This window comes from Sturnus vulgaris, chromosome 37, assembly GCF_052056855.1.
Source record: "Sturnus vulgaris isolate bStuVul1 chromosome 37, bStuVul1.hap1, whole genome shotgun sequence".
Taxonomy (NCBI): domain Eukaryota; kingdom Metazoa; phylum Chordata; class Aves; order Passeriformes; family Sturnidae; genus Sturnus; species Sturnus vulgaris.
The window spans coordinates 315,738-341,465 of record NC_142279.1 but is presented as its reverse complement, the minus strand read 5'-3'; the positions used below and the strand labels follow the sequence as shown (position 1 = coordinate 341,465).

The window sequence follows — 25,728 nt, the reverse complement described above, 5'->3', positions numbered from 1 at the left end:
GTGGCGCGGGGACACGCGTTTTTCTGCGCATGCGCGCGGCGCTTCCGTGTAGGCCACACCCCTCCGCGCATGCGCGCCGCGCTTCCCTTGCAGGCCACACCCCCCCCTCCCCTCAGCCCGCGCGCGCCGGGAAGCGGGAAAAGAACCGGAAGCTCCTTCAGGGCTTCGGGAACTCCCGGGAGCCTCCCGGGGACCCCTCAGGGGCTCGGGGACCTTCCCGGGCCTCTCCGTGATTGCCGCCATGTCGGACTCCGGGCAGAGCCCCGCCCCCGGCGCGCGGCGCCGCTGCTGGAACCGCGAGAAGGAAACGGAAGGAAGCGGCGGAGAGCGGAGGGTGGGCGGGGCTTGGGAATGATTGACAGCGGCGGAATGGGGTGGGGCTGATGGTGGGGCGTGGCTTAGGGATGATTGACGGAATCTGTAAGGGGCGGGGCTTGGGAATGATTGACAGGAGCCGCAGGGGGCGGGGCTGTGGGTGTGGCTTCGCACTGATTGGCAGCAGCTACACGGGGCGGGGCTTGGGAATGATTGACAGCTGCTGCAAGGGGCGGGGATTGGGATTGATTGACAGCTGTACAGGAGTGAGTGTGGGGGGCGTGGCTTAGGAATGATTGACAGGAGCTGCAAGGGGGGTGTATTACCATGGGGCGTGGCTTAGGAATGATTGACAGCAGCTATATGGGCGGGGCTTAGGATTAACAGTATGGTGGGGGTGTGGCTTGGATTGATGGACAGGAGGTGGATGGGGTGGGGCTTGGGAATGATTGACAGTTCTAAAGGGGGTGTGATAATGGGGGCGTGGCTTCTCTGGGTGTGGCATAAGTGGGCGTGGCTTAAGTCTCTATAGAGAACCATGAGAGCCGGGGTGGGCGTGGCTGTTTTGTGGGCGTGGCCTGACCACGCCCCGCCCACAGGAAGTGGGGGAGGAGCCAGCGGGGACCCTGCAGAAGACCCCGATCATCCTGGCCAAGCCCCCGGCCGAGCGGGTGAGTTTGGGGGGGCGTGGCCACCCCAAAAAAGGAGGGGCGTGTCTAATGACCACACCCCGTGACGTCATTTCCCTTTTTTGGGCCAGCAGCAGCCGCCCCCGGCGGCCCCGAAGGCGGGGCCAGCTCAAGCCCCGCCCCCTCCCGCCCCGGCCCCGCCCATCGTGCTGATGAAAGCGCGGGGGGAGGAGGGGCGGGGTGGGGGAGGGGCCTCGGCCGCGGCGGGGGAGGGGCCAACGCAAGCCCCGCCCATCGAGAGGGAGGGGCCACGCCCCACCCAGCCTGTCTATCAACTGCACAGCCGCGGATTGGCCCCGCCCGCCGCGCTGGACCGTGAGTGGGCGGGGCTTAAAGGGGTGGGGCTAGGGATTGGGAGGGACTGGGATATACTGGGAGGGAGTGGGATCAAACTGGGAGGGGCTGGGAGGGGATTGGAGAGCCTGGAAGGGGACTGGGAGGGACTGGGAAAGTCTGGGAAGGGATTGTGGGGGACTGGGAGGGGATTGGGGGGTCTGGGATCAAACTGGGAGGGACTGGGATAGACTGGGAGGGGCTGGGAGGGGATTGGGATGGACTGGGAGGGACTGGGGAGGGAACTGGGAGTTACTGGGATATACTGGGAGGGACTGGGAGAGACTGGGAAGGGATTGGAGGGGATTGGGGGGGACTGGGATGGACTGGGGAGGGAACTGGGAGTTACTGGGAGTGACTGGTTTATACTGGGAGGGTTCGTGGGCGTGTCCCAGCCCCGGCTCCTCCCCCTCTCAGCTGCCCAGGCCCAGGCCCGGCTGGCGGCGCCCGAGAAGATGAAAACCAGTATCAAACTGGTGGACGAGCAGATGAACTGGTGCGACAGCGCCCTGGAGGTGTGGGGGAGGGGCTGGGGGGGGGTGGGGGAGGGGCTGGGGGCGTGGGGGAGGGGCCTCCCAGTGACTCCCAGTGCTCCCAGTTCCTGCTGGAGCAGACGGACGTGCTGGTGGTGGGAGCGCTGGGGCTGCAGGGAACCGGGAAATCCACGGTGCTGTCACTGCTGGCCGGGAACCAGCCCGAGGAGGATCCGCGGTACTGGGAGGGACTGGGAGAGACTGGGAGAGGGGTTAGGGGTGACTGGGAGAGACTGGGAGGGACTGGGAGAGGGGTTAGGGGTGACTGGGAGAGACTGGGAGAGGATTGGGGGGGACTGGGAAGGGACTGGGATAAACTGGGATGGGATGGGGGGGACTGGGATGGACTGGGAGGGATTGGGAGAGGGGTTAGGGGTGACTGGGAGAGACTGGGAGGGGATTGGGAGAACTGGGAAGAGACTGGGGGGCACTGGGAGCAACTGGAAGATGGGTCAGGGGTGACTGGGACGGACTGGGAGGTACTGGGATGGACTGGGAGGGGATTGGGGGGGACTGGGAGCAACTGGGAGAAGGGTTAGGAGTGACTGGGATATACTGGGATGGACTGGGATGGACTGGGGGAGGATTTGGGGGAACTGGGAATTACTGGGAGGAGCTGGGATGGGTTTGGGAGGGGTCCTGATCCATACCGGTCTATACTGGCCCATACTGGTTTATACTGGTCCATACTGGTCCATACTGGTTTATACTGGTCCATACTGGTTTATACTGGTTTATACTGGTTTATACTGGTGCAGCTCCTTCGTGTTCCGGCCGCAGCCGCCGGAGCTGCGGGAAAGGGGCGGGGCCCAGACCGGGGGCATCGATCTCTTCGTCACCCAGGAGCGCGTGCTCTTCCTGGACACGCAGGTAATTAGCGCTAATTAACGCTAATTAACCTCGGTCACCCTTCCGCGGCAACAAAATCAGCGGGTATTTGTCTCTAATTGCCGTTAATTAGCGCTAATAACTTCAAAAGTAGGGAATATTAGCCCAAAAGTCGCTTAATTGGGCTTAATTAGTCCGTAATTAGTTAATGACTAGCACCTAAGCCGTCCATAATTAGCATTGATTACCTCGCACTTGCGCTTAATTTATGGCTAATTAACTCTGATCACCCCGATTGCCGTTAATTGGTTGTTGTAATTATCCCAAATTACCTAAATTACCGTATTTACCCAGATTACCGTAATTAAGGCAGCTACCGTAATTATCCTAAATTTGCCGCACTGCCTAATTACCGTAATTATCCTAAAATTACCGCATTACCGTAATTATCCTAAAATTACCGCATTACCGTAATTACCCTAAAATTACCGCGTTACCGTAATTACCCTAAATTAGCGCAGTTACCGTAATTACCCTAAATTAACGCATTACCGTAATTACCCTAAATTAGCGCAGCTACCGTAATTATCCTAAATCACCGCACCCACCTAATTACCGTAATTATCCTAAATCCCCGCAGTTACCGTAATGACACTAAATCGCCGCGTTTACCGTAATGATCCTAAATTACAGCACAAACCCAGACAACCGTAATTATTCTAAAATCGCCGCATTCACCGTAATTATCCTGAATCGCCGCATTTACCCCAATTACCGTATTTACCCCAGGACACCCTAATCACCCCAATTACCTTAATTAACACATATATCCCCCCCCCCCAATTACCATACCTGGATGTGGGCGTGGCCTCACCCTTTGGCCACGCCTCCCTCCCCCCAGCCCATCCTCAGCCCCGCCCACCTCGATCACCTGATCAACAACGACCGGAAGCTGCCGCCGGAATTCGCGCTGCCCCACGCCTACGTGGAGACGCAGGTAAGGGGGCGTGGCCGGCAGGGGAGGGGGGGGTTAATGATGCCGATGAGGTTTGTTTAATGAGGTTAATTGGGTTAATGAACGGCCCGGGGCAGTCCCTGCAGATCGCGGCGTTCCTGTTCACCGTGTGCCACGTGGTGCTGCTGGTGCAGGATTGGTTCACGGACCTGGGGCTCTACAGGTGGGGACGGAGTGACCTCCAAGTGACCCCAAAGTGACCTCAAAGTGACCTGAGAGTGACCCCAAAGTGACCCCAAAACTGACCCCAAAGCGACCCAAAACTGACCCCAAAGTGACCCTAAAGTGACACCGAAACTGACCTGAGAGTGACCCCAAAGTGACCCCAAAACTGACCCTAAAGTGACACGGAAACTGACCCCAAAGTGACCCTAAAATGACCCCAGAACTGACCTGAGAGTGACCCCAAAGTGACCCCAAAACTGCCCCAAATTTCCCTAAACGTCCTGAATTCCCCCGAATCCCCCAAATGTCCCCAAATTTTCCCCAAATTTCCCCCAAATGTCCCAAATTTTCCCCAAATTTCCCCCAAATGTCCCCAAATTTTCCCCAAATGTCCCCAAATTTTCCCAAAATTTCCCCCAAATGTCCCAAATGTCCCAAATTTCCCCCAAATCCCCCCAAATTTCCCCCAAATCCCCCCGAATTCCCCCAATCCAGGTTCCTGCAGACGGCTGAGATGGTGAAGCCGCCGACGCCGTCCCCGAGCCACGACTCGAGCGGGGCCGGGGCCGAGGAGCCCTCGGAGTATTACCCACACCTGGGTGAGCCCCACAGACCCCATAGATCTGACCCCATGGATCTGACCCCATAGCCCTCGGAGTATTACCCACACCTGGGTGAGCCCCATAGACCCCACAGACCCCATAGATCACATAGACCCCACAGACCCCATAGATCTGACCCCATAGCCCTCGGAGTATTACCCACACCTGGGTGAGCCCCACAGACCCCATAGACCCCACAGACCCCATAGATCTCACCCCATAACCCTCGGAGTATTACCCACACCTGGGTGAGCCCCATAGACCCCACAGACCCCATAGATCTGACCCCATAGACCCCATAGACCCCACAGACCCCATAGATCTGACCCCATAGACCCCATAGATCTGACCCCACAGACCCCATAGATCTGACCCCATAGACCCCATAGATCTGACCCCATAGACCCCATAGATCTGACCCCATAGCCCTCGGAGTATTACCCACACCTGGGTGAGCCCCATAGATCTGACCCCATAGATCTGACCCTATAGACCCTATAGACCCCATAGATCTGACCCTATAGACCCCATAGATCTGACCCCATAGCCCTCGGAGTATTACCCACACCTGGGTGAGCCCCATAGACCCCATAGATCTGACCCCATAGACCCCATAGATCTGACCCCATAGACCCCATAGACCCCATAGATCTGACCCCATAGATCTGACCCTACAGAACGGACCCTATAGACCCCATAGATCCTATAGACCTGACCCTATAGATCTGGCCCTATAGATCCCATAGGTCCTATAGATCTGGCCCTATAGATTCTATCTATCCTGCCCTACACCCACACCCCCATAACCCCCAGGTGCCCCCCAGGTAACCCCAGGTGTGCCCCCTCCCCAGTTTTCGTGCAGACCCGAGCCCCCCCCGAATGTTGGTGCCCCCCAGGTGTACCCAGGTGCCCCCCAGGTGTACCCAGGTGTACCCAGGTGTGCCCCCCAGGTAACCCAGGTGTGCCCCCTCCCCAGTTTTCGTGCAGACCCGAGCCCCCCCCGAGTGTTTCTCCCCGCGGCGCCTGGGGCAGATGCAGCGAGTGCTGGGCAGGCTCATGGCCCATTCCCGCCTCAAATATCGGGGTACGGCCTTTTTTGGGGGTCCCAAATAAATTTGGGGGGTCCCAGGTGGGATTTGGGGGGATTTTGGGGGGTCTCGGGTGGATATTTTGGGGTTTGGGGGCAGTTTTTGGGGGGCAGATGCAGCGAGTGCTGGGCAGGCTCGTGGCCCATTCCCGCCTCAAATATCGGGGTACGGCGGATTTTGGGGGTCCCAAATAAATTTGGGGGGTCCCAGGTGGGATTTGGGGGGATTTTGGGGGGTCCCAGATAAATTTTGGGGGGTCCCGGGTGGGATTTGGGTAAAATTTGGGGGATTCCAGGTGGATTTTTGGGGGTATCAGGTGGAGTTTTGGGAGGGGTCCCAAATAAATTTGAGGGAATTTTGGGGGGTTCCAGATAAATTTTGGGGGATTTTTGGGGGGTCTCAGATGAATTCTGGGGGGTCCTGAGGAGATTTTGGGGGGTCCCAGGTGGGATTTGGGTGAAATTTGGGGAATTTTGGGGGTCCCGGGTGGATTTTTGGGGATCAAAAATAAAATTTGGGGGAATTTTGGGGGGTCCTGGGGGGATTTGGGGTGAATTTGAGGTGAATTTTGGGGTGATTTTGGTTAAATTTTGGTGAATTTTGGGTGAATTTTGGGGTGAATTGGGGGAAATTTTGGGGTGAATTTTGGGGTGAATTTTGTGGTGATTTTGGTTAAATTTTGGTGAATTTTGGGTGAATTTTGGGGTGAATTGGGGGAAATTTTGGGGTGAATTTGGGGTGATTTTTGTGGTGATTTTGGTTAAATTTTGGGGTGAATTTTGGGATAAATTTTGGGGTGAGTTTGGACAAATTCTGCTTCAACTTTGGGCTGAATTCTGAGGTTCCCAGGTGACTTTTGGGGTAAATTTTGGGGTAAAACCGAGCGATTTCCATCAAATTTCGCTCAGACTTCGGGGTTAAATCCCAAACCAATCCAAACCAGTCCAAACCAGTCCAAACCAGTCCGAACTGGGGGCGTTTCCAGGCTCTCTCTCCATGCGGGAGCTGCTCCCCAGTCCCCCCAGTTTGGGGGTCTCCCCTCCCCCCCCCGAGGCCGAGGTCAATCTGTTCCTGCTGCCCCCATTGGAGGACGAGGCCGAGGACGCCCTGCCCCGGGCAGGTGAGACCAGTATAAACCAGTATAAACCAGTATAAACCAGTATAAACCAGTATGAACCAGTATGAACCAGTATAAACCAGTAGCGCCCCCTGAGATCCTTCCCAGTCCATCCCAGTGCCCCCGTTAAAGGATGAAACGTTTTCCCAGTTGTCCCTAAGTTTCCTCCCAGTTCATCCCAGTACATCCCAGTATATCCCAGTTCCCTCTAAACCCAACCCAGTTCACCCAAAACCCCTTCCCAGTATATCCCAGTCACTCCCAGTTATCCCTAAATTCTCTCCCAGTACATCCCAGTAGCCCCAAACCCCTCTCCCAGTACATCCCAGTCCCCTCTAAACCCTCTCCCAGTATATCCCAGTACATCCCAGTCCCCTCTAAACCCAACCCAGTTCACCCAAAACCCCTTCCCAGTACATCCCAGTCCCTCCCAGTGCCCCCAAACCCCTCTCCCAGTTCATCCCAGTCCCTCCCAGTCCCCCCAAACCCTCTCCCAGTACGTCCCAGTATATCCCAGTACCCCCAAACCCCTTCCCAGTACATCCCAGTCCCCTCTAAACCCACCCCAGTCCCCCCAAACCCCCTCCCAGTATATCCCAGTCCCTCCCAGATCCCCCAAACCCCTCTCCCAGTACACCCCATTCCCTCCCAGTACAAACCAGTCCCTCCCAGTACATCCCAGTCCCTCCCAAACCCCTCTCCCAGTACATCCCAGTACATCCCAGTCCCCCCAAACCCCTTCCCAGTACATCCCAGTCCCCTCTAAACCCACCCCAGTCCCCCCAAACCCCCTCCCAGTCCCTCCCAGTACATCCCAGTCCCCCCAAACCCCCTCCCAGTACATCCCAGTTCATCCCAGTCCCCTCTAAACCCACCCCAGTCCCCCCAAACCCCTCTCCCAGTACACCCCATTCCCTCCCAGTCCAAACCAGTAACCCCAGCGTGCCCCTCCCGTTGCAGGTGGGGGAGGGGCTCTGTTCCCTGCCCTGCCCCCATTCCGGGGCCGGGGGGGGCTGGGGGGGCTCCTGGCCCGGCTCAGGGGGAGGGTCCTGGCGGCCGCGCGCTCCCAGTTATCCCACAGCCTGCTGACCGAGCGCAACTGGTGAGACTGGGAGCGACTGGGAGCGACTGGGAGGGGATTGGGAGGGACTGGGAGGGGATTGGGAGGGGATTGGGAGGGACTGGGGGGAACTGGGAGCGACTGGGGGGGACTGGGAGCGACTGGGAGCAACTGGGAGGGGATTGGGATGGACTGGGGGGGGATTAGGAGGGACTGGGAGAGACTGGGAGGGGATTGGGGGGGATTAGGGGGGACTGGGAGGGGATTGGGGGGGGATTTGGGGGGACTGGGATGGACTGGGAGGGACTGGGAGGGGATTGGGGGGGACTGGGATGGACTGGGAGGGACTGGGAGGGGATTGGGAGGGACTGGGAGCGACTGGGAGGGACTGGGAGGGACTGGGGGGGGATTGGGAGGGACTGGGAGGGGATTGGGGGGGAATGGGATGGACTGGGAGGGGATTGGGAGCGACTGGGAGCGACTGGGAGGGACTGGGAGGGACTGGGGGGGGATTGGGATGGACTGGGATGGACTGGGAGGGGTTTTTGGGGCACTGGGATGCACTGGGAGGGGGTTTGGGAGCGACTGGGATGAACTGGGAGTCACTGGGATGGGGTTTTGGTACCACTGGGAGGGACTGGGATGGGTTTGGAGGAACTGGGATGTACTGGGAGGGGGGTTGGCGTGTAACTGGGAGACCTTATCTTACCTGTACTGGTCCATACTGGTCCATACTGGTCCATACTGGTCGCAGGTTCCACTACGCTGCCCGCATTTGGGACGGCGTCAAGAAATCCTCGGCCCTGGCCGAGTATGGCCGCTTACTGGGCTGAACTGGGAGCACTGGGAGGCGCCCGCTGGACCAATAAACTACCTGGAAACCCCCAAAACCTCTTCGTTTTGGTCTTAATTAACGACTGGTGTTAATTAATTCTCCCTCCGAGGCATAATTAGATCGAATTAACCCCGAAATATTTAATTATTCCCGGCCCCCCCCCCTTTCCCCTCACGGTTTCGCGCGCTGCGAAAAAGGGCGGGAAAACTCCTGAGGGAGGAAACCACGTGACCATAGAGGCGGGAGGACCGGGAGGATAGAGCGGCTCCTTGCGCATGCGCTCTAAAACCGGAAGTCCCCCTCCAAACCATAGAGCTGAGGGCTCGTTTGGCGGAGCGGCTCCCGCGCGGGGGAGGGCGGGAAATCTCTGAGGCGATTTCCGCTTAATGGCGGCTGCGGCCGCCGCCATGCCGGAGATTCCGTTCACGCGCGTCGTGTCCGTGACCAGCGCTGACCCGGTGGGTCCGTGGAGAAGGGAGAAGCTCTGGCGGTACCGGCGGGGGGGAGGATTTCGGTGCTGATTTTTTTTTTTTTTTTGCGTTTCCGCAGCGTCACCCGGCCGAGAATTTGTTGCGGCCCGATGATGGCGGGCGCTGGCGGGGGGCGACGGCGGGGGAGAAGCAGCTGAGCGTGGTGCTGGAGGTAGGGAGAGGATGAGGAGGGGACTGGGAGGGACTGGGATGTGATTTGGGGGCACTGGGAGGGACTGGGAGAAGGTTTTGGGGCTACTGGGATGTACTGGGAGGGAATTTTGGGGGCCACTGGGAGAAACTGGTAGCGACTCCTCGATAACTTTTGACTCTCCCTGAGCACATTTGGGGTTGGCCACGTCCATTTTGGACCCCTCCAGTTTTGGGCTGAATTCCTGAAACCATCACACCCCAAAAAAAAAAATTTTTTTTTAAATTTTATTTTTAACGTGAAACCCAGCTGGGCAAACCCCAACCCATCCATTCCCTTCACGTGGGCAACGACGGCGCCGCTTTCGTCGAGGTTCTCGTGGCTTCCTCGGCCGGCGGTGAATTCCAGGTGAGCTTAAAAAAAAAACAAAAAAACCCTTTTTTAAAACCTCACCTGAACCTCACCTCCAACCTCACCTGTCCCAGGTGTTGCTGCCCAGCGCTGCTCTGATGTCACCCAGCGAGAGCCGGGCCGGGGCAGAACCGAGGCGGGTTCGGATTTTTGGGCCGGATTCTTTGGTTAAAAATCCGGCTCAGGCTACGTGGGACAGGTTAAAGGTGGTGTTGAGTCAACCTTACTGCCAGGTGAGTGGGGGGGTGGGAGGGCTCAGAGTCGTGAAATTTGGGTGGTGAGACCCCCCCCACCCACCCCCCAAAATTTTGTGGCAGACTCGTCCCTACGGGCTGGCGTTCATCCGGGTGTTTGCTGCGCCCAAAGAGGACGAGGGGACGGCTGGGGGGACGGTGAGTGACCCCCGAGTGACCCCTGAGTGACCCCTGAGTGACCCCCGAGTGACCCCTGAGTGACCCCCGAGTGACCCCTGAGTGACCCTGAGTGACCCCGAGTGACCCCTGAGTGACCCCGAGTGACCCCTGAGTGACCCCGAGTGACCCCTGAGTGACCACAGTGACCCCTGAGTGACCCCGAGTGACCCCAAAATGACCCCGAGTGACCCCGAGTGACCCCAAATTTCCCCAAAAAATTCCCCCAAATTTCCCCCCAAAATCCCCCAAATTTCCCCCAAATCTCCCAGATTTCCCCCAAATTCCCCCCCAAATCCTCAAATTTCCCCCAAAATCCCCAAACTTTCCCCCAAATTCCCCCCAAAATTCCCCCCAAATCCCCAAATTTCCCCCCCAAATTTCCCCCAAAATTCCCCCCAAATCCCCAAATTTCCCCCCCAAATTCCCCCCAAAATTACCCCCAAATCCCCAAATTTCCCCCCCAAATCCCCCAAATTTCCCCCCAAATCCTCAAAGTTCCCCCAAGATCTCCCAAATTTCCCCCAAAATCCCCAAATTTCCCCCAAAATCCCCAAATTTCCCCCCAAATCCCCAAATTTTCCCCAAAATCCCCAAATTTTCCCCCAAATCCCCAAATTTTCCCCAAAATCCCCCAAATTTCCCCCAAAATCCCCTCCAAACCTCCCAAATTTCCCTCAATTTTTCCCAAATTTCCCCCAAAATCCCCAAATCCCCCCAAAATCCCTCAAATTTCCCCCCAAATTCCCCCCCAAATCCCCAAATTTCCCCCCAAAATCCCCAAATTCCCCCCAAAATCCCCCAAATTTCTCCCCTCCCCCCCCCCAGCTCCGCCGCCTGGGTCCCTTCACTCTGCGGGAGGAGGGGGAGGGGAGCCCCCGCCGCCCCCCCGGCTCCCTCTTCTACCGGCGCCCCTCCCCCACGCCAGGTAAGACCCTCCCCTCCCCCTCCCCCCACCACCCCACAGCCCCTCCCCCACCCATCGGGACCTCTCCTCAAAGCCCCTCCCCCCTCCCCCCAAAAAATTTGCAGACCCCTCCCCCCCCGGTCCCAGTTACGCCGTGGCAGCGCTGGAGGGGACAGGTGAGGTCAGCAAGGTAAGGGGGACCCCGGAATTGGTCAAAAGTCACACCTGGGACCCCAAAATTCACACCTGGGGCACCCAAATTCACACCTGGGGCACCCAAATTACCCAAAATTCACACCTGGGACCCCGGAATTACCCAAAATTCAAACCTGGGACCCCAAAATTCACACCTGGGAGCCCGGAATTCACACCTGGGACCCCGAAATTTTCCATAAGTCACACCTGGGACCCCAAAATCCCACCTGAGACCCCCAAATCCCACTTGGGACCCCCCATAATTTTACCTGGGACCCCAGAATTCACACCTGGGACCACAAAATCCCATCTGGGACCCCCCAAATCCCCACCTGAGACCCCCAAAATCCCATTTGGGACCCCAAAACCCCACCTGAGACCCACAAAATCCCACCTGGGACCCCCAAAATCCCACCTGGGACCCCCAAATCCCCACCTGAGACCCCCAAAATCCCACCTGAGACCCCCAAAACCCCACCTGAGACCCCCAAATCCCCACCTGGGACCCCTAAAATCCCACCTGGGACCCCCAAAACCCCACCTGCGACCCCCCAAATCCCCACCTGAGACTCCCAAAATCCCACTTGGACCCCCATACTTTCACCTGGGACCCCAAAATCCCACCTGGAACCCCTAAAATCCCACCTGAGACCCCCAAATCTCACTTGGGACCCCAAAACCCCACCTGAGACCCCCAAAACCCCACCTGAGACCCCCAAAATTTCACCTGGGATCCCCCAAAATCCCACCTGGGACCCCAAAATCCCACCTGGGACCCCTAAATCCCACCTGAGACCCCCAAAACCCCACTTGGGACCCCCACATCCCACCTGGGACCCCCAAAATGCCACCTGAGACCCCCAAAACCCCACCTGAGACCCCCACATCCCACCTGGGACCCCCAAAACCCCACCTGAGACCCCCAAAACCCCACCTGAGACCCCAAAATCCCACCTGGGACCCCCAAAACCCCACCTGAGACCCCCAAAACCCCACTTGGGACCCCAAACCCCACCCGAAACCCCCCCAAAACTTTCAAGACTCCCCCTCCCCTCTCCCCAAATTTTCCCAAAATTTTTTTTTTTCCCCTCCCTCCTCCAGGTTCCTCCCCCGCCGCCCCCCAAGCGCCGCCCGCCTCCCCCGAAAACCGACGGCGCCCCCCCGAAAAAACCCAAAATCTCCTCCCCCCCCTCCTCAAAAACCCCCAAAAACTCGCCACCACCCCCCCAAAACCCGGGACCACCCCCCCAAAACTCGGGACCACCCCCCCAAAACCCCGTTCTGGGGGGGGTGGTGCTGGTCCTGAGCGGTTTCCAGAACCCTCTGCGCTCTCACCTGCGCTCGGCCGCCGTCGCTTTGGGAGCCCAGTACCGACCTGACTGGACCGAGGACAGCACACACCTGGTGTAGGTGAAGCCCCCTCCCCTCACCTGGTTGGAGGTTCAGGTGAGGGTTTTTAAAAGGATTTTTTTTGGGGTTTTTTTGGTTTTTTTTTACCTGTGCCCAGGTGCGCGTTCGCGCGGACGCCCAAGGCGGCTCGGGCGAGGCAGCTCGGGGGAGTGGTGGTGGCACCTGGATGGATCTGGGAGTGTCAGAGGTTACGGGCCAGGGTCCCGTGTGGGCCGTGAGTTACACCTGGGGGTACACCTGGGGTACACCTGGGGGCACCTGGGCACACCTGGGATACACCTGGGGGCAGCTGGGATACACCTGGGCACACCTGGGATACACCTGGGGGCACCTGGGATACACCTGGGATAGACCTGGGGGCACGTGGGAGCAGCTGGGAACACCTGGGATACACCTGGGGGTACCTGAGCACACCTGGGATACACTTGGACACACCTGGGGTACACCTGGGTACATCTGGGGGCACCTGGGAACACCTGGGATACACCTGGGGGCACGTGGATACACCTGGGGGCAGCTGGGATACACCTGGGCACATCTGGATAAATCTGGGATACACCTGGGCACACCTGGATACACCTGGGGGCACTTGGGTACATCAGGGAGACACCTGGGGGCACCTGGGCACATCTGGGGGCATCTGGGATACACCTGGGGGCACCTGGGCACACCTGGGGGCAGCTGGGGTACACCTGGGGGTACCTGGATACACCTGGGGACAGCTGGAATACACCTGGGATACACCTGGGGGCACCTGGGGATGAGTTTTGGGGGCTGTGGCACACCTGGGATACACCTGGGGGCACCTGGGATACACCTGGGCACACCTGGGGAAGAGTTTTGGGGGGTTTGGCACACCTGGGACACACCTGGGACACACCTGGCAGTGCCACACCCACACCTGTGCCCCTCCCCCCAGGTACCTCCTGGACGGCTCCACCTCGTCCAGCAGCGAGGGGGAGGAGGCTGAGGATGCCCCGCCCCCTTCCCGCCCCTCCCCCCTCAAGGTGGGGAAAAAGGCGGGGCCGGCTCACCTGGACACACCTGAGACCCCTCCCCCACCCGCAGCGCCGGCCACGCCCCCCGAGTCAGGTGACAGCGACGGCCAATCAGAGTGAGTGGGGATTGAACAGGTGGGGTCGAACCGGAAGTGGGTGGGGCAACCCGGAAGTGGGTGGGGCAAACCCGGAAGTGGGTGGGACCCGAGCGGAAATGGATGGGTCAAACCGGAAGCGAGCGTGTCGGGCCGGAAGTGGGGACGCACCCGGATGGGTTCGGCCACACCGGAAGTGGGTGGAGCCACACCGGAAGTGGGCGGGGGGTGTCGCACTTGGGACGGTTCCGGTCCCATCGGGGGTGGGCGTGGCCACACCTGGGGTGGGCGTGGTCACGCCTGGCCCCTCCCCCCCCCCCCCAGCACCGACCCCTACGGAGGCTCCACCGAGGAGAACAGCGAGGACGAGGAGGGGGAGGGGGAGCAGGACGAGCCCATCCCCCCCCTGCCAGGTGCGTGCCCCTCCCCCCACCCTTCCCCTCCCCACCCCCCTCTTTTTGCTCACCTGGCCCCTCCCCCACAGATTTCTTTCAGGACAAAACTTTTTTTTTCCACGGGGAATTCCCGGAGGGGGAGGAGCGGCGGCTGCTGCGCTACGTGGTGGCGTTCGGGGGGTGAGACTGGGGGGACTGGGAGGGACTGGGAGGGGACTGGGATGGACTGGGAGGGACTGGGAGGGGACTGGGAGGGGATTGGGAGGGACTGGGATGGACTGGGGGGAACTGGGAGGGGACTGGGAGAGACTGGGAGGGGATTGGGATGGACTAGGGGGAACTGGGATGGACTGGGAGTGGATTGGAAGGGACTGGGAGGAACTGGGAGGGGACTGGGATGGACTGGGAGTAACTGGGAGGGGTTTGGAAGGGACTGGGAGGGGACTGGGATGGACTGGGAGGGGATTGGGAGGGACTGGTTTATACTGGGAGGAACTGGGAAGCACTCGGGACTAGGAGACCAGACTGGTTTGTACTGGTTTGTACTGGTTTATATTGATCTGGATTGAACCTTACTGGTTTGTACCAGTCCATACTGGTTTTTACTGGTCTGTACTGGTTCATACTGGTCCATACTGGTTTATACCGGTCTGTACTGGTCCATACTGGTTTATACTGGTCCCCAGCACCCTGGCCCCGTACATGGACGAGTCGGTGACTCACGTGGTGACAGCGCAGGAATGGGACCCCGCCTTCGAGGAGGTGTGGCCGGAAGTGGGCGTGGCCTAAAGATGTGGCTTAAAGGGGGTGTGGTCGGGGTGGGCGTGGCCTCTCTAAGCCCCTCCCACCCCACCCCATCCAGGCTCTGGAGCTCCGCCCCTCGCTGACCTTCGTGCGTCCCCATTGGCTGCTGCTCTGCGGGGAGCGCCAGCGCCCCCTGCCGGCCCAGCCCTACGCCGTGGTGCCCCGCGCGTGACGTCACCGCTGACGTCACCGCCGACGTCACTCGCACTCCTCAGGTCGAGATTAAAATCGGTTTGGAATAAAAATGAACGGAGGGGGTGGGGTTTGGTTTTTTTTTCTTTTTTTTTTTTTTTGAAGTGGGCGTGGTTTGGGGAAGGGGGGGTGGGGCCCACCTGAAGGGCGTTGCCCTTTTAAGAGGTTGGTGTGGAACGGGGGTTTGGAAATGTAAAAATTTAAATGTGAAAATTTGCATAAAAGTTCATGAAAACACACGAGTGCAAAATAAAAATGCATTAAAGTGCACATTAAAAATTTATCATAAATTACAGATTTATTGGATTATTAAATTGCAAAGATATTTATTAGATTATATAAACAGATAATATTTATTAGATTATATAAGTAAATAAGAAATTATAGAGGTTTATATTAGATTAAATAATTATAGGAATGAATGGATATAAAAATACAGAAATAAATATTAATACATATAAAGGTCATCACACATAGTAAATTCATAATAAAATAAAATAAATATTAAAAAATAAAGAATAAAAACTATAAAAAACGTAATAAATACTTGAGATATCTCAATAGAGAAAAATAAACATATAATGAGCAAATTAAACATTAAATTGGTTAAATAAATGTAATAAATAGATAAAAATACGGTGCAAGAATCTTAGAGGAAATGTAAGATTGTTAGTAGTAAATATGGATATTAATACAAATGGAAATATTAATATAAATATTAATATAAATATTAATAGAAATTGAAATACAAATATAAAGCAACTAGAATTAAAAAAGAAATAAATAGAAAACAAATCCATAACGAGCAATCCATAAAATAGAAAAGAAATAAAATAAATAAAAATATTCGATAAAAATATAAAAAAAAAAAAAAAAAAAATCCCTCCCAGCCATTGCCCCTTTAAGGCGGTCCCCACCATTAAATCCTCTCTCCTTCCATCGCCGCTTTAAGGCCCCATCGCCCTTTTAACCGCCGGCCCCCCTCCCCCCCCCCCCCTTTCCTTTTTGCCGTTGCCCTTTTAAGGCATTGCCGCCTCTTTAAGCCCCGCCCCTTCCGGTCCCCTCTTAAAGCGGCCGCGCTCTTTGCGGTCCCCACCGCCGCCATGTTGCTCCGCCGCCTCCCGGGCGCCGCTGTCGCGACAGCGAGAGGGATCGCGACATCAACGACAGCGCCGAGGGAGGGGAGGCAGCTGCTGATGAGACAGGTGAGGTGGAAGGGGGGGGAAAAAAAAATTGGAATTTTAACCGAAAAAATTAAAAAAATTGGGGTTTTGGTTTTTTTTTTAATCGAGGAAAGGGCGGGAGAGGCCTCGGGGATCGTGAGGGGATCAAAGGTCGTGAGGGGAGGGGGGGGGGGGGCGGGGCGAAAGGGTCGGGGGGATTTTTAAAGATAATTTTGGGGTTTTTTTTGTTTTATTCTTCGATGGGGGTTTTAAAAAAATATTTTTTTGCGGGGGGATTGTCGGGGTTTTTTTTGGATTTTTTACGGGGAGTCGGTTTGGGGGTTTTTAAAATTTTTTTTGAGGGGGATTTTTGGCTTTTTTAAGGGAGATTTTTTGGGTTTTTTTTTCCAATTTTTAAGAATTTTTTTTTATTTTATTGAAGGTTTCTCGTATTTTATTTTTTGACGAGGATTTTTTGGGGTTTCTCTTGGATTTTTAAAGAGGTTTTTTGGATTTTTTTTTTTTGCGGCTGTTTTTTTTTATTTTTTGAGGGTTTTTTTTAAAATTTTTTTTGAGCGAAATTTCTGAACTTTTTTGGATTTTTTTGAGGGGATTTTTTTTGGTCTTTTTGAGAGAAATTTTTTTTAAATTTTCATTCTTTGATGGGAACTTTTTCATTTTTTGAGGGAGATTATTTGATTTTTGGGATTTTTTTCAGTTTTTTTTTTTTTTTTTTCTTTTTTTGAGTGGGATTGTTTGGTGCTTTTGAAGAGAATTTTTATTTTATTTTATTTTATTTTTTTTATTTTTATATTTTGCCATCTTTTCGACTCCTCCTCGTGCACCTCCACGTCCCTGCTCCCTTTTTTTGATTTTTTTTTTCCATTTTTTTTTCCATTTTTTTTTCCATTTTTTCGTAACAACTTTAAATATTTTTTTAATTTTTTTTTTTTTTAATTTTTTTAAATTATTTCAAATTTTTTTTGGGCATCTTTTCGACTTTTCCTCGTGCACCTCCACGTACCTACTACCTTTTTTTGATGGTTTTTTTTTCCATTTTTTTTTAACAACTTTAATTTTTTTTTAACTTTTTTCAATTTTTTTCAATTTTTTTACATTTATTTTAAATTTTTTTTGCCATCTTTTCGACTCCTCCTCGTGCACCTCCACGTCCCTGCTCCCTTTTTTGATTTTTTTTTTCCATTTTTTTTCCATTTTTTTTCCATTTTTCGTAACAACTTTAATTTTTTTTCAACTTTTTCCAACATTTTTCTTATTTTTGAATTTTTTACATTTATTTTAAATTTTTTTGGGGCAGCTTTTCGAGGCCTCCTCGTGCACCTACACGTACCTGCTCCTTTTTGATGTTTTTTTTTCCATTTTTTTCCATTTTTTTTCCATTTTTTCGTAACAACTTTAATTTTTTTTTTTAATTTTTTTTTTTTAATTCTTTAAAAATTTATTTTAAATTTTTTTGGGCATCTTTTCGACTCCTCCTCGTGCACCTACACGTCCCTTACTCCCTTTTTTGATGATTTTTTTCCATTTTTTTTCCATTTTTTTTCCATTTTTTTTTCCCTTTTTTTGTAACAACATTAAATTTTTTTTCACTTTTTTCAATTTTTGAATTTTTTACATTTATTTTAAATTTTTTTGGGGGCAGCTTTTCGAGGCCTCCTCGTGCACCTACACGTACCTGCTGGCCGACCGGCGCTCGGGCGACGCCGTCATCATCGACCCCGTGCTCGAGACGGTGCCCCGGGACCTGCGGCTCCTGCGCGAGCTCGGCCTCACCTTGCGCTACGCAGGTGAGGGGGGAGGGGCGGGGCCACGCCCACACCCCACCCCCCCAAAAAAACCCCCGCCCGCATCGGCCACGCCCAGCAAAAACCACGCCCAGCCGGGCATTTAATTTGCCCTGTCCCTTTAAGGCACGCCCACTGTGTCGTGTCCCTTTAAGCCCCGCCCATCTCACGTGTCTCTTTAAGCCCCGCCCATTGTGCGCTGTCCCTTTAAGCCCCGCCCACTGTGTCATGTCCCTTTAAGCCACGCCCATGTCACGTGGCTCTTTAAGCCACGCCCATTGTGCGCTGTCCCTTTAAGCCCCCGCCCACTGTGTCCCGTCCCTTTAAGCCCCGCCCACTGTGTCCTGCCCATTTAAGGCACGCCCATGTCACGTGGCTCTTTAAGCCCCGCCCATCTCACGTGTCTCTTTAAGCCACGCCCACTGTGTCCTGTCCCCTTTAAGCTCCACCTATTGTGTCCTGACCCTTTAAGCCACGCCCACGTCACGTGTCTCTTTAAGCCACGCCCACATAACTTTCTTCAAGCCACGCCCACTGTGTTCTGTCCCTTTAAGCCCGCCCATGTCATGTGTCTGTTTTAAGCCACGCCCATGTCACATGATCCTTCAAGCTCCGCCCACACACCCGTTAAAGCCACGCCCACATCACGTGCCCCTTTTGGCCCTGCCCACTGCGGGACACTGGGAGGGCACTGGGATGTACTGGGAGACACTGGGAGAACCCTGGGGGCTACTGGGACGTACTGGGAGTTACTGGGAGAGAACTGGGAGCTACTGGGAGGCACCGGGAACTCACTGGGGGCTACTGGGAGGACCCTGAGGGGTTACTGGGGCATACTGGGAGGCTACTGGGGTGTACTGGGAGCTACTGGAAGACACTGGGTGAACCCTGGAGGCTACTGGGATGGACTGGGAGTTACTGGGAGGCACTGGGAGGACCCTGGGGCCTACTGGGAGGAGCCTGGGGGATTACTGGGAGGCTACTGGGATGGACTGGGAGTTACTGGGACATACTGGGAGAGGACTGGGAGGACCCTGGGGGGTTACTGGGACATACTGGGATGCACTGGGATTTACCGGGACCTCACCGCGCGACTTTTTTTTTTTTTTTTCTTTTTTTCTCCCCCCCCCTCCATGACGTCACCCCCCCCACCCCCGCCGCCATGACGTCACCGCGCAGCCAACACGCACTGCCACGCCGATCACGTGACGGGCTCGGGCGCGCTCCGGCGCGCGCTCGGCTGCGCCAGCGCCATCTCGCGGGCGAGCGGCGCATGCGCGGACGTGCGGCTGGGGGAGGGGGACGAGCTGCGCTTCGGGAGCTTCGTGAGGCCCCTCCCCCACCCATTCCCCTCCCCCACCCCTTGGGGACATCCCCCCCTCCCCCACCCCTTGGGGACATCCCCCCCCCTCATTCCCCTCCCCCACCCCTTGGGGACATCCCTCCCCCCATTCCCCTCCCCCACCCCTTGGGGACATCCCCCCCCCTCATTCCCCTCCCCCACCCCTTGGGGACATCCCCCCCCCCATTCCCCTCCCCCACCCCTTTGGGGACATGGAGGGGTTCTGGGTGGGGGAGGGGCGGGTTTTGGGTCCCATCTTGAGGGGGGGGAGATTTTTGGGGGGTGGGGGAGGGGCGGGGTTTGGGGGTCCCCTGACGGGATTTTTGGGGTCCCATTGAATTTTGGGGCCCCCTGACCCCAATTTTTGGGGGTCCCAGTGAATTTTTGGGGTCCTCTGATGGAATTTTTTGGGTTCCCAATGAATTTCGGAACCCCCTGACCCCATTTTTTTGGGGTCCCCGGATGGAATTTTCGGGGTCCCACTGAATTTTGGGGTTCCCAGATGGGATTTTTGACCTCCCAGTGAATTTTTGGGGACCCCCTGACCCCGTTTTCGGGGGTCCCCAGGCGCTGCGGGTGGTCCCCACCCCCGGGCACACCCCGGGCTGTGTCACCTTCGTGCTCGATGATTCCTCCATGGCCTTCACCGGGGACGCGCTGCTGGTGCGGGGGCTGCGGCAGGGACGGACTTCCAGCAGGGTACTGGGATGGACTGGGAGGGACTGGGAGGGACTGGGAGGGACTGGGAGAGACTGGGAAGGGGCTGGGAGGGGATTGGGAGGGACTGGGAGCGACTGGGAGGGGATTGGGGGGGACTGGGAGGGGATTGGGAGGGACTGGGAGAAAACTGGGAGGGGATTGGGAGGGACTGGGAGGGGATTGGGAGGGACTGGGATAGACTGGGAGGGACTGGGGGGGGATTGGGAGGGGATTGGGAGGGACTGGGAGGAGACTGGGAGGAACTGGGAGGGCACTGGGATATACTGGGAGGGGCTTGGGAGGGACTGGGATGGACTGGGATATACTGGGAGGGGACTGGGATGAACTGGGATGTACTGGGATGAACTGGGAGGGGGCTGGGAGGGGACTGGGATGAACTGGGAGGGGACTGGGATGAACTGGGATGAACTGGGATGAACTGGGAGCGGGGATTGAGCATAAACAGCGGAGCCAACTGGTCCGTACCGGGCGGGCACAAACCCACACCCCCCCTCCCCCCCTCTCCGTTACCGTGACGACCGAGCCGTGACGTCACCTCGGGGGGGGGGGGGGTGTGGTCTCCATGGTAACCCCTCCCCCCTCCCCCCAGGCTGCGCGCGCACCCTGCACCGCTCCGTGCACGAGCGCATCTTCACCCTGCCCGAGAGCTGCCGAGTGTACCCCGGGCACGACTACGCGGGTGGGGGAGGGGCACCGGGGGGGGGTGGGGGGTGGTGGAATTTTTGGGGGGGGGACGTGCTGAGATTTTGGAAGGGGGAGGGGTGATGGGAGGGTGAGGGTGGGGGTGGGGGAGGGGGGGAGGGCTCCCCAGTTTGTCCCAGTGCCCTCCCAGTTCATCCCAGTCCATCCCAGTGCCCTCCCAGTTCAGCCCAGTTCAGCCCAGTTTGTCCCAGTTCATCCCAGTCCTCTCCCAGTCCCTCCCAGTCCATCCTAGTCCTTTCCCAGTTCATCTCAGTGCATCCCAGTACATCCCAGTCGATCCCAGTTCATCCCAATGCCCTCCCAGTTTGACCCAGTTCATCCCAGTCCATCCCAATCCTCTCCCAGTTCATCCCAGTGCCTTCCCAGTTACTCCCAGTTCATCCCAGTGCTTCCCAGTACATCCTAGTCCTCTCCCAGTCCATCCCAGTCCATCCCAGTGTCCTCCCAGTTTATCCCAGTGCTTCCCATTTCATCGCAGTTCCCTCCCAGTCCATCCCAGTTCATCCCAGTCTATCCTAGTCCTCTCCCAGTGCCTTCCCAGTACATCCCAATCCCTCCCAGTCCATCCCAGTATAACTCAGGGGTCACTCAGGGGTCACTCGGGGGTCATTGGGGTCACTCAGGGGTCACTCAGGGTCACTCGGGGTCACTCAGGGGTCACCCAGGGGTCACTCAGGGTCACTCGGGGGGTCACTCGGGGTCACTCAGGGTCACTCAGGGGTCATTGGGGTCACTCGGGGTCACTCAGGGGTCACTCGGGGTCACTCAGGGGTCACTCAGGGGTCACTCGGGGGGGTCTGGGGCCGTCTCTGACCCCTCCCCTCCCCCCCCCCAGGCCACACCATGAGCACGGTGGGGGAGGAGGCGGCTCCACAACCCCCGCCTGACCCTGAGCGCCGACGAGTTCGTGGGCGCTGATGGAGCGGCTGGAGCTGCCCCGGCCCCGCCTCATGGGTGGGGACAGACCCGAAAAAAACCCCAAAATTCACCCCCGGAATTATCCCTGAAAAACCCCCAAAATTCACCCCGGAATTATCCCTGAAAATCCCCAAAATTCACCTCGAAATTATTCCCCTGAAAATCGCAAAATTCACCCCGAAATTATTCCCTGAAAATCCCCAAAATTCACCCCGAAATTATCCCGAAAAATCCCAAAAATCATCCCAAAATATTTCCCCCGAAAACCCCAAAATTCACCCCAAAATCCACCCAAAAAAATCACTCCAAATTCCCCCCAAAATCACCCCCCCAAAACCCCAAAATTCGACCCAAAATCATCCCCCGAAATCCCCAAAATTATCCCTGAAATCCCCGCCAAATTCACCCCAAAATCATCCCCAAAAATCCCGAAATTCACCCCAAAATTATCCCCCGAAAATCCCGAAATCAAACCCAAAATCATCCCTAAAAAAACCCAAAAATTCACCCCAAAATCATCCCCAAAAACCCCGAAATTCACCCCAAAATCTCCCCCCCCCACCTTTTTTCAGACATCGCCGTTCCCGCCCAATCTCCGCTGTGGGATCCAGGATGAGCCCGTAGCCACGCCCACTTCCGGTTAAAACCCGCTGACTTCCGGTCAAAAACCCCGCGGGTGCTTCCGCATTAGAACGAGAACTTCCGGTTAGCGCCGCGTCCACTTCCGGATGAAGCCACGCCCCCCCCTTCCTCTTTACCGCCCCCTGGCGGCCGCGCCGCGCGTGGCCCCGCCCCCTCCCCCCCCGACCAATAAAATCACGGATTCAAAACGAGGCTGGAGTGGGCGTGGCCTAGCGTGGGAAAAAGGGGCGTGGCCGCTTCCCACGGCGTGGGGGGAGGGAGGGTGGGGCCGCAAAGCCCCGCCCCCAATTCCTCAGGTGCGGCCGAACCGGCGCGTCCAGGTGTGCGCGGTGACGTCATCAGGGCACGCCGCGCCCCCGCCCCTCCCCCTCCCATCCAGGTGTGCGCGCTCGGAGAGCGGGGGGAGGTGAGGAGGGGGAGGGGGAAGGCCGGACCCTCCCCCCCCACCGACCCCAGGCCGTGACCTTTGACCCCCCCTGGACCTTCCCATGGTGCAACGCGGCGGGGGGGAGACCCCCCCCCACCCCCAGCGCGGGGGGAGAGGAGAGCGGGGTGAGACTGGGATGGACTGGGATGGACTGGGGGGGACTGGGATGGACTGGGATGGACTGGGAGGGGATTGGGATGGACTGGGGGGGACTGGGAATGGACTGGGATGGACTGGATGGACTGGGGGGGACTGGGAATGGACTGGGATGGACTGGGGGGGACTGGGATGGACTGGGATAAACTGGGATGGACTGGGGGGAACTGGGAGAGGGACAGGGAGAGAATGGGGGGGGATTGGGATGGACTGGGGGATACTGGGGCCGACTGGAAAAGGAACTGGGATGGACTGGGACATACTGGGAGACACTGGCAGGGACTGGGGGGGACTGGGAGAGAGACTGGGAGAATGGTGGGGTGAGACTGGGATGGACTGGGTTATACTGGGAGGGGGACTGGGAGAGATTGGGACAGACTGGGATGGACTGGGAGGGACTGGGGGGGGGTCACTGGGAAATTCCCGCTCTGAACTGGTCTGAACTGGGAGCCAGGACGGGACCACGGCGGCGGCGCTGGAGGGGCTGAGACTGGAGGTGCGCCCCTCCCCCCACCCCTGAGGCCCCTCCCCCACCCCTGGGCCCCCTCCCCCACCCCCCCACCCCCCCAGCTACCCCTTGGTGACGTCATCCCCTGCCCACCCCCCCCTCAGGACGAGCCCCCTCCCCCAAAAGCGGAGGGGGGAGGGGCGTCGGCGGTGACGTCAGCGGCGGGGCGGCGGTGACGTCAGAGGCGGTGATGTCAGAGGCGATGACGTCACAGGCGGCGGTGAGGGCGGGGATTTGGGGGGGGGGGGGGAGGGGGGGGGGGGGGGGAATTTTGGGGAATCCCCAACCGGGATTTTGGGGGGAATTTCCGGAATTTTGGGGATAATTTTGGGGGGGTTATTATGGGATGTCCCGGTTGATTTGGGGGCTATTATGGGATGTCCCAGTGGATTTTGGGGTTATTATGGGATGTCCCATTCGATTCTGGTTTGATTTGGGGTTGATTTGGGGTTATTATGGGATGTCCCAGCCGATTTGGGGTTGATTTTTGGATATTATGGGATGTCCCGGTTGATTTGGGACTATTATGGGATGTCCGGGTTGATTTTGGGTTTATTTGGGGCTATTACGGGATGTCGTGGGTGATTTTGGGTTATTATGGGATGTCCCTGTTAATTTGGGGGTTGATTTTGGGTTATTATGGGATGCCCCAGCGGATTTTGGGTCGATTTGGAGTTGATTTTTGGATATTATGGGATGTCCCGGTTGATTTGGGACTATTATGGGATGTCGCAGCTGATTTTGGGGTTGATCTGGGGTTATTATGGGATGTCGCAGCTGATGTTCTCCCACCGCCACCGACCGGCGCTGGATCCTCCTGGGACCCCCCTGCGACCCCCCCCGGGTGCTGGCGCTGCAGAGCTCGGTGCAGGTGACCCCTGAGTGACCCCTGAGTGACCCCTGAGTGACCCTGAGTGACCCCAATGACCCCTGAGTGACCCCTGAGTGACCCCTGAGTGACCCCTGAGTGACCCTGAGTGACCCCTGAGTGACCCCTGAGTGACCCCTGAGTGACCCCTGAGTGACCCCAATGACCCCTGAGTGACCCCGAGTGACCCCTGAGTGACCCCCGAGTGACCCCTGAGTGACCCCCGAGTGACCCCTGAGTGACCCTGAGTGACCCCTGAGTGACCCCCCGAGTGACCCCTGAGTGACCCTGAGTGACCCTGAGTGACCCCCGAGTGACCCCTGAGTGACCCCGAGTGACCCCTGAGTGACCCCCGAGTGACCCCTGAGTGACCCTGAGTGACCCCTGAGTGACCCCAATGACCCCTGAGTGACCCCTGAGTGACCCCGAGTGACCCTGAGTGACCCCTGGGTGACCCCTGAGTGACCCTGAGTGACCCTGAGTGACCCCTGAGTGACCCCGAGTGACCCCTGAGTGACCCCTGAGTGACCGAGTGACCCCTGAGTGACCCTGAGTGACCCCTGAGTGACCCCGACTGACCCCTGAGTGACCCTGAGTGACCCCGGGTGACCCCAAAATCTCCCCAAATGTCCCCAAATTGTCCCAAATGTCCCCAAATTGTCCCAAATTTTCCCAAATTGTCCCCAAATTGTCCCCAGATTGTCCCAAATTGTCCCAAATTTTCCCAAATTGTCCCAAATTGTCCCCAAATTGTCCCCAAATGTCCCGAAATTGTCCCAAATTGTCCCCAAATTGTCCCCAGGGCGCCATCGGCCTCCAGAGGTCCGACAGCCTCCCCCGGCGCCGGAGTGGGGGAGGGGAGAGGCCGGGACCCCCCCAGACCCCCCGGCCCCGCTCCCACCACGGCCACGGTGAGTGGGGGAGGGGCGGGGTTTGGGGGAGGGGGATTTTGGGGATTTTTTGGGGGATTTTTTGAGGAGTTTTTGGGGATTTTTGGGATTTTTTGGGGGTTTTGGGGGGATTTTTTTTTTTATTTTTGGGGATTTTTTTGGGTTTTGGGGGGGGGAGATTTTTGGGGGTTTTGGGGGGATTTGGGGGGGAATTTTTGGGGGGTTTTTTGGGGATTTTTTGGGGGTTTTTGGGGGATTTTTGGGGGGTTTTTTTGAGGATTTTTTTTTTTATTTTTGGGGGGGGTTGGGGGGTTTTGGGAAGAATTTTTTTGGTTTTTTGGGGATTTTGGGGGGGACTTTTGGGGGATTTTATGAGGATTTTTGGGGGTTTTTTTAGGACTTTTTGGAGTGGTTTTTTTTTTATTTTATGAGGATTTTTTTGTTTTTGGGGGGGATTTTTGGGGGGATTTTATGAGGATTTTTTTTGGGATTTTGGGGGAGGATTTTGGGGGATTTGGGGGGATTTTTTTTGGGTTTTTTTGGGCATTTTTTGGGGGATTTCTGGGGGA

General features: G+C 56.6%; 4 protein-coding genes and 1 long non-coding RNA gene across 6 annotated transcripts; 4 read left to right on the top strand and 1 right to left on the bottom strand.

Moving 5' to 3' along the window:
* The first annotated feature begins 42 nt into the window (after positions 1-42).
* Positions 43-8,635, top strand: SMG9 (SMG9 nonsense mediated mRNA decay factor). 2 transcript variants are annotated; one of them, XM_088155308.1, is made up of 13 exons: positions 43-334; positions 915-986; positions 1,079-1,319; positions 1,755-1,852; positions 1,936-2,048; positions 2,629-2,740; positions 3,600-3,695; positions 3,791-3,876; positions 4,374-4,477; positions 5,457-5,564; positions 6,554-6,688; positions 7,646-7,787; positions 8,500-8,635. In XM_088155308.1, the coding sequence occupies exons 1-13, from the start codon at positions 242-244 to the stop codon at positions 8,576-8,578; spliced, it is 1,479 nt and encodes a 492-aa protein (XP_088011434.1). In that variant the 5' UTR covers positions 43-241; the 3' UTR covers positions 8,579-8,635. The 2 variants fall into 2 exon arrangements, with proteins under 2 accessions (XP_088011434.1, XP_088011433.1); XM_088155307.1 differs by having other exon boundaries at positions 1,076-1,319.
* A 137-nt stretch (positions 8,636-8,772) lies between these two features.
* On the top strand, positions 8,773-15,311 carry XRCC1 (X-ray repair cross complementing 1). The gene is made up of 14 exons (XM_088155311.1): positions 8,773-9,038; positions 9,130-9,222; positions 9,511-9,609; positions 9,687-9,845; positions 9,930-10,004; positions 10,851-10,950; positions 11,055-11,119; positions 12,226-12,530; positions 12,632-12,748; positions 13,454-13,648; positions 13,952-14,040; positions 14,112-14,202; positions 14,709-14,784; positions 14,885-15,311. The coding sequence occupies exons 1-14, from the start codon at positions 8,967-8,969 to the stop codon at positions 14,996-14,998; spliced, it is 1,650 nt and encodes a 549-aa protein (XP_088011437.1). The 5' UTR covers positions 8,773-8,966; the 3' UTR covers positions 14,999-15,311.
* Positions 15,312-15,445: 134 nt separating this feature from the next.
* ETHE1 (ETHE1 persulfide dioxygenase) lies at positions 15,446-22,501 on the top strand. The gene is given in 11 exon segments (XM_088155309.1): positions 15,446-16,223; positions 17,845-17,989; positions 19,166-19,311; positions 19,896-20,000; positions 20,003-20,027; positions 20,638-20,727; positions 21,586-21,614; positions 21,616-21,660; positions 21,662-21,704; positions 22,241-22,257; positions 22,259-22,501. Coding segments are annotated over 11 exon segments (801 nt in total). The 5' UTR covers positions 15,446-16,121; the 3' UTR covers positions 22,313-22,501.
* LOC148220478 (uncharacterized) lies at positions 16,410-19,134 on the bottom strand. Its single transcript, XR_015798772.1, has 2 exons — positions 18,522-19,134; positions 16,410-18,151 (listed from the first exon to the last, which is right to left on the bottom strand). It is a non-coding gene; the product is annotated as an uncharacterized LOC148220478 (long non-coding RNA).
* Positions 22,502-22,633: 132 nt separating the features above from the next.
* On the top strand, positions 22,634-25,216 carry LOC148220476 (uncharacterized). The gene is made up of 5 exons (XM_088155310.1): positions 22,634-22,862; positions 23,348-23,389; positions 23,506-23,621; positions 24,179-24,272; positions 25,072-25,216. Exons 1-5 carry the CDS (start codon positions 22,799-22,801, stop codon positions 25,182-25,184), a joined length of 429 nt encoding a protein of 142 aa, XP_088011436.1. The 5' UTR covers positions 22,634-22,798; the 3' UTR covers positions 25,185-25,216.
* Positions 25,217-25,728: the final 512 nt, after the last annotated feature.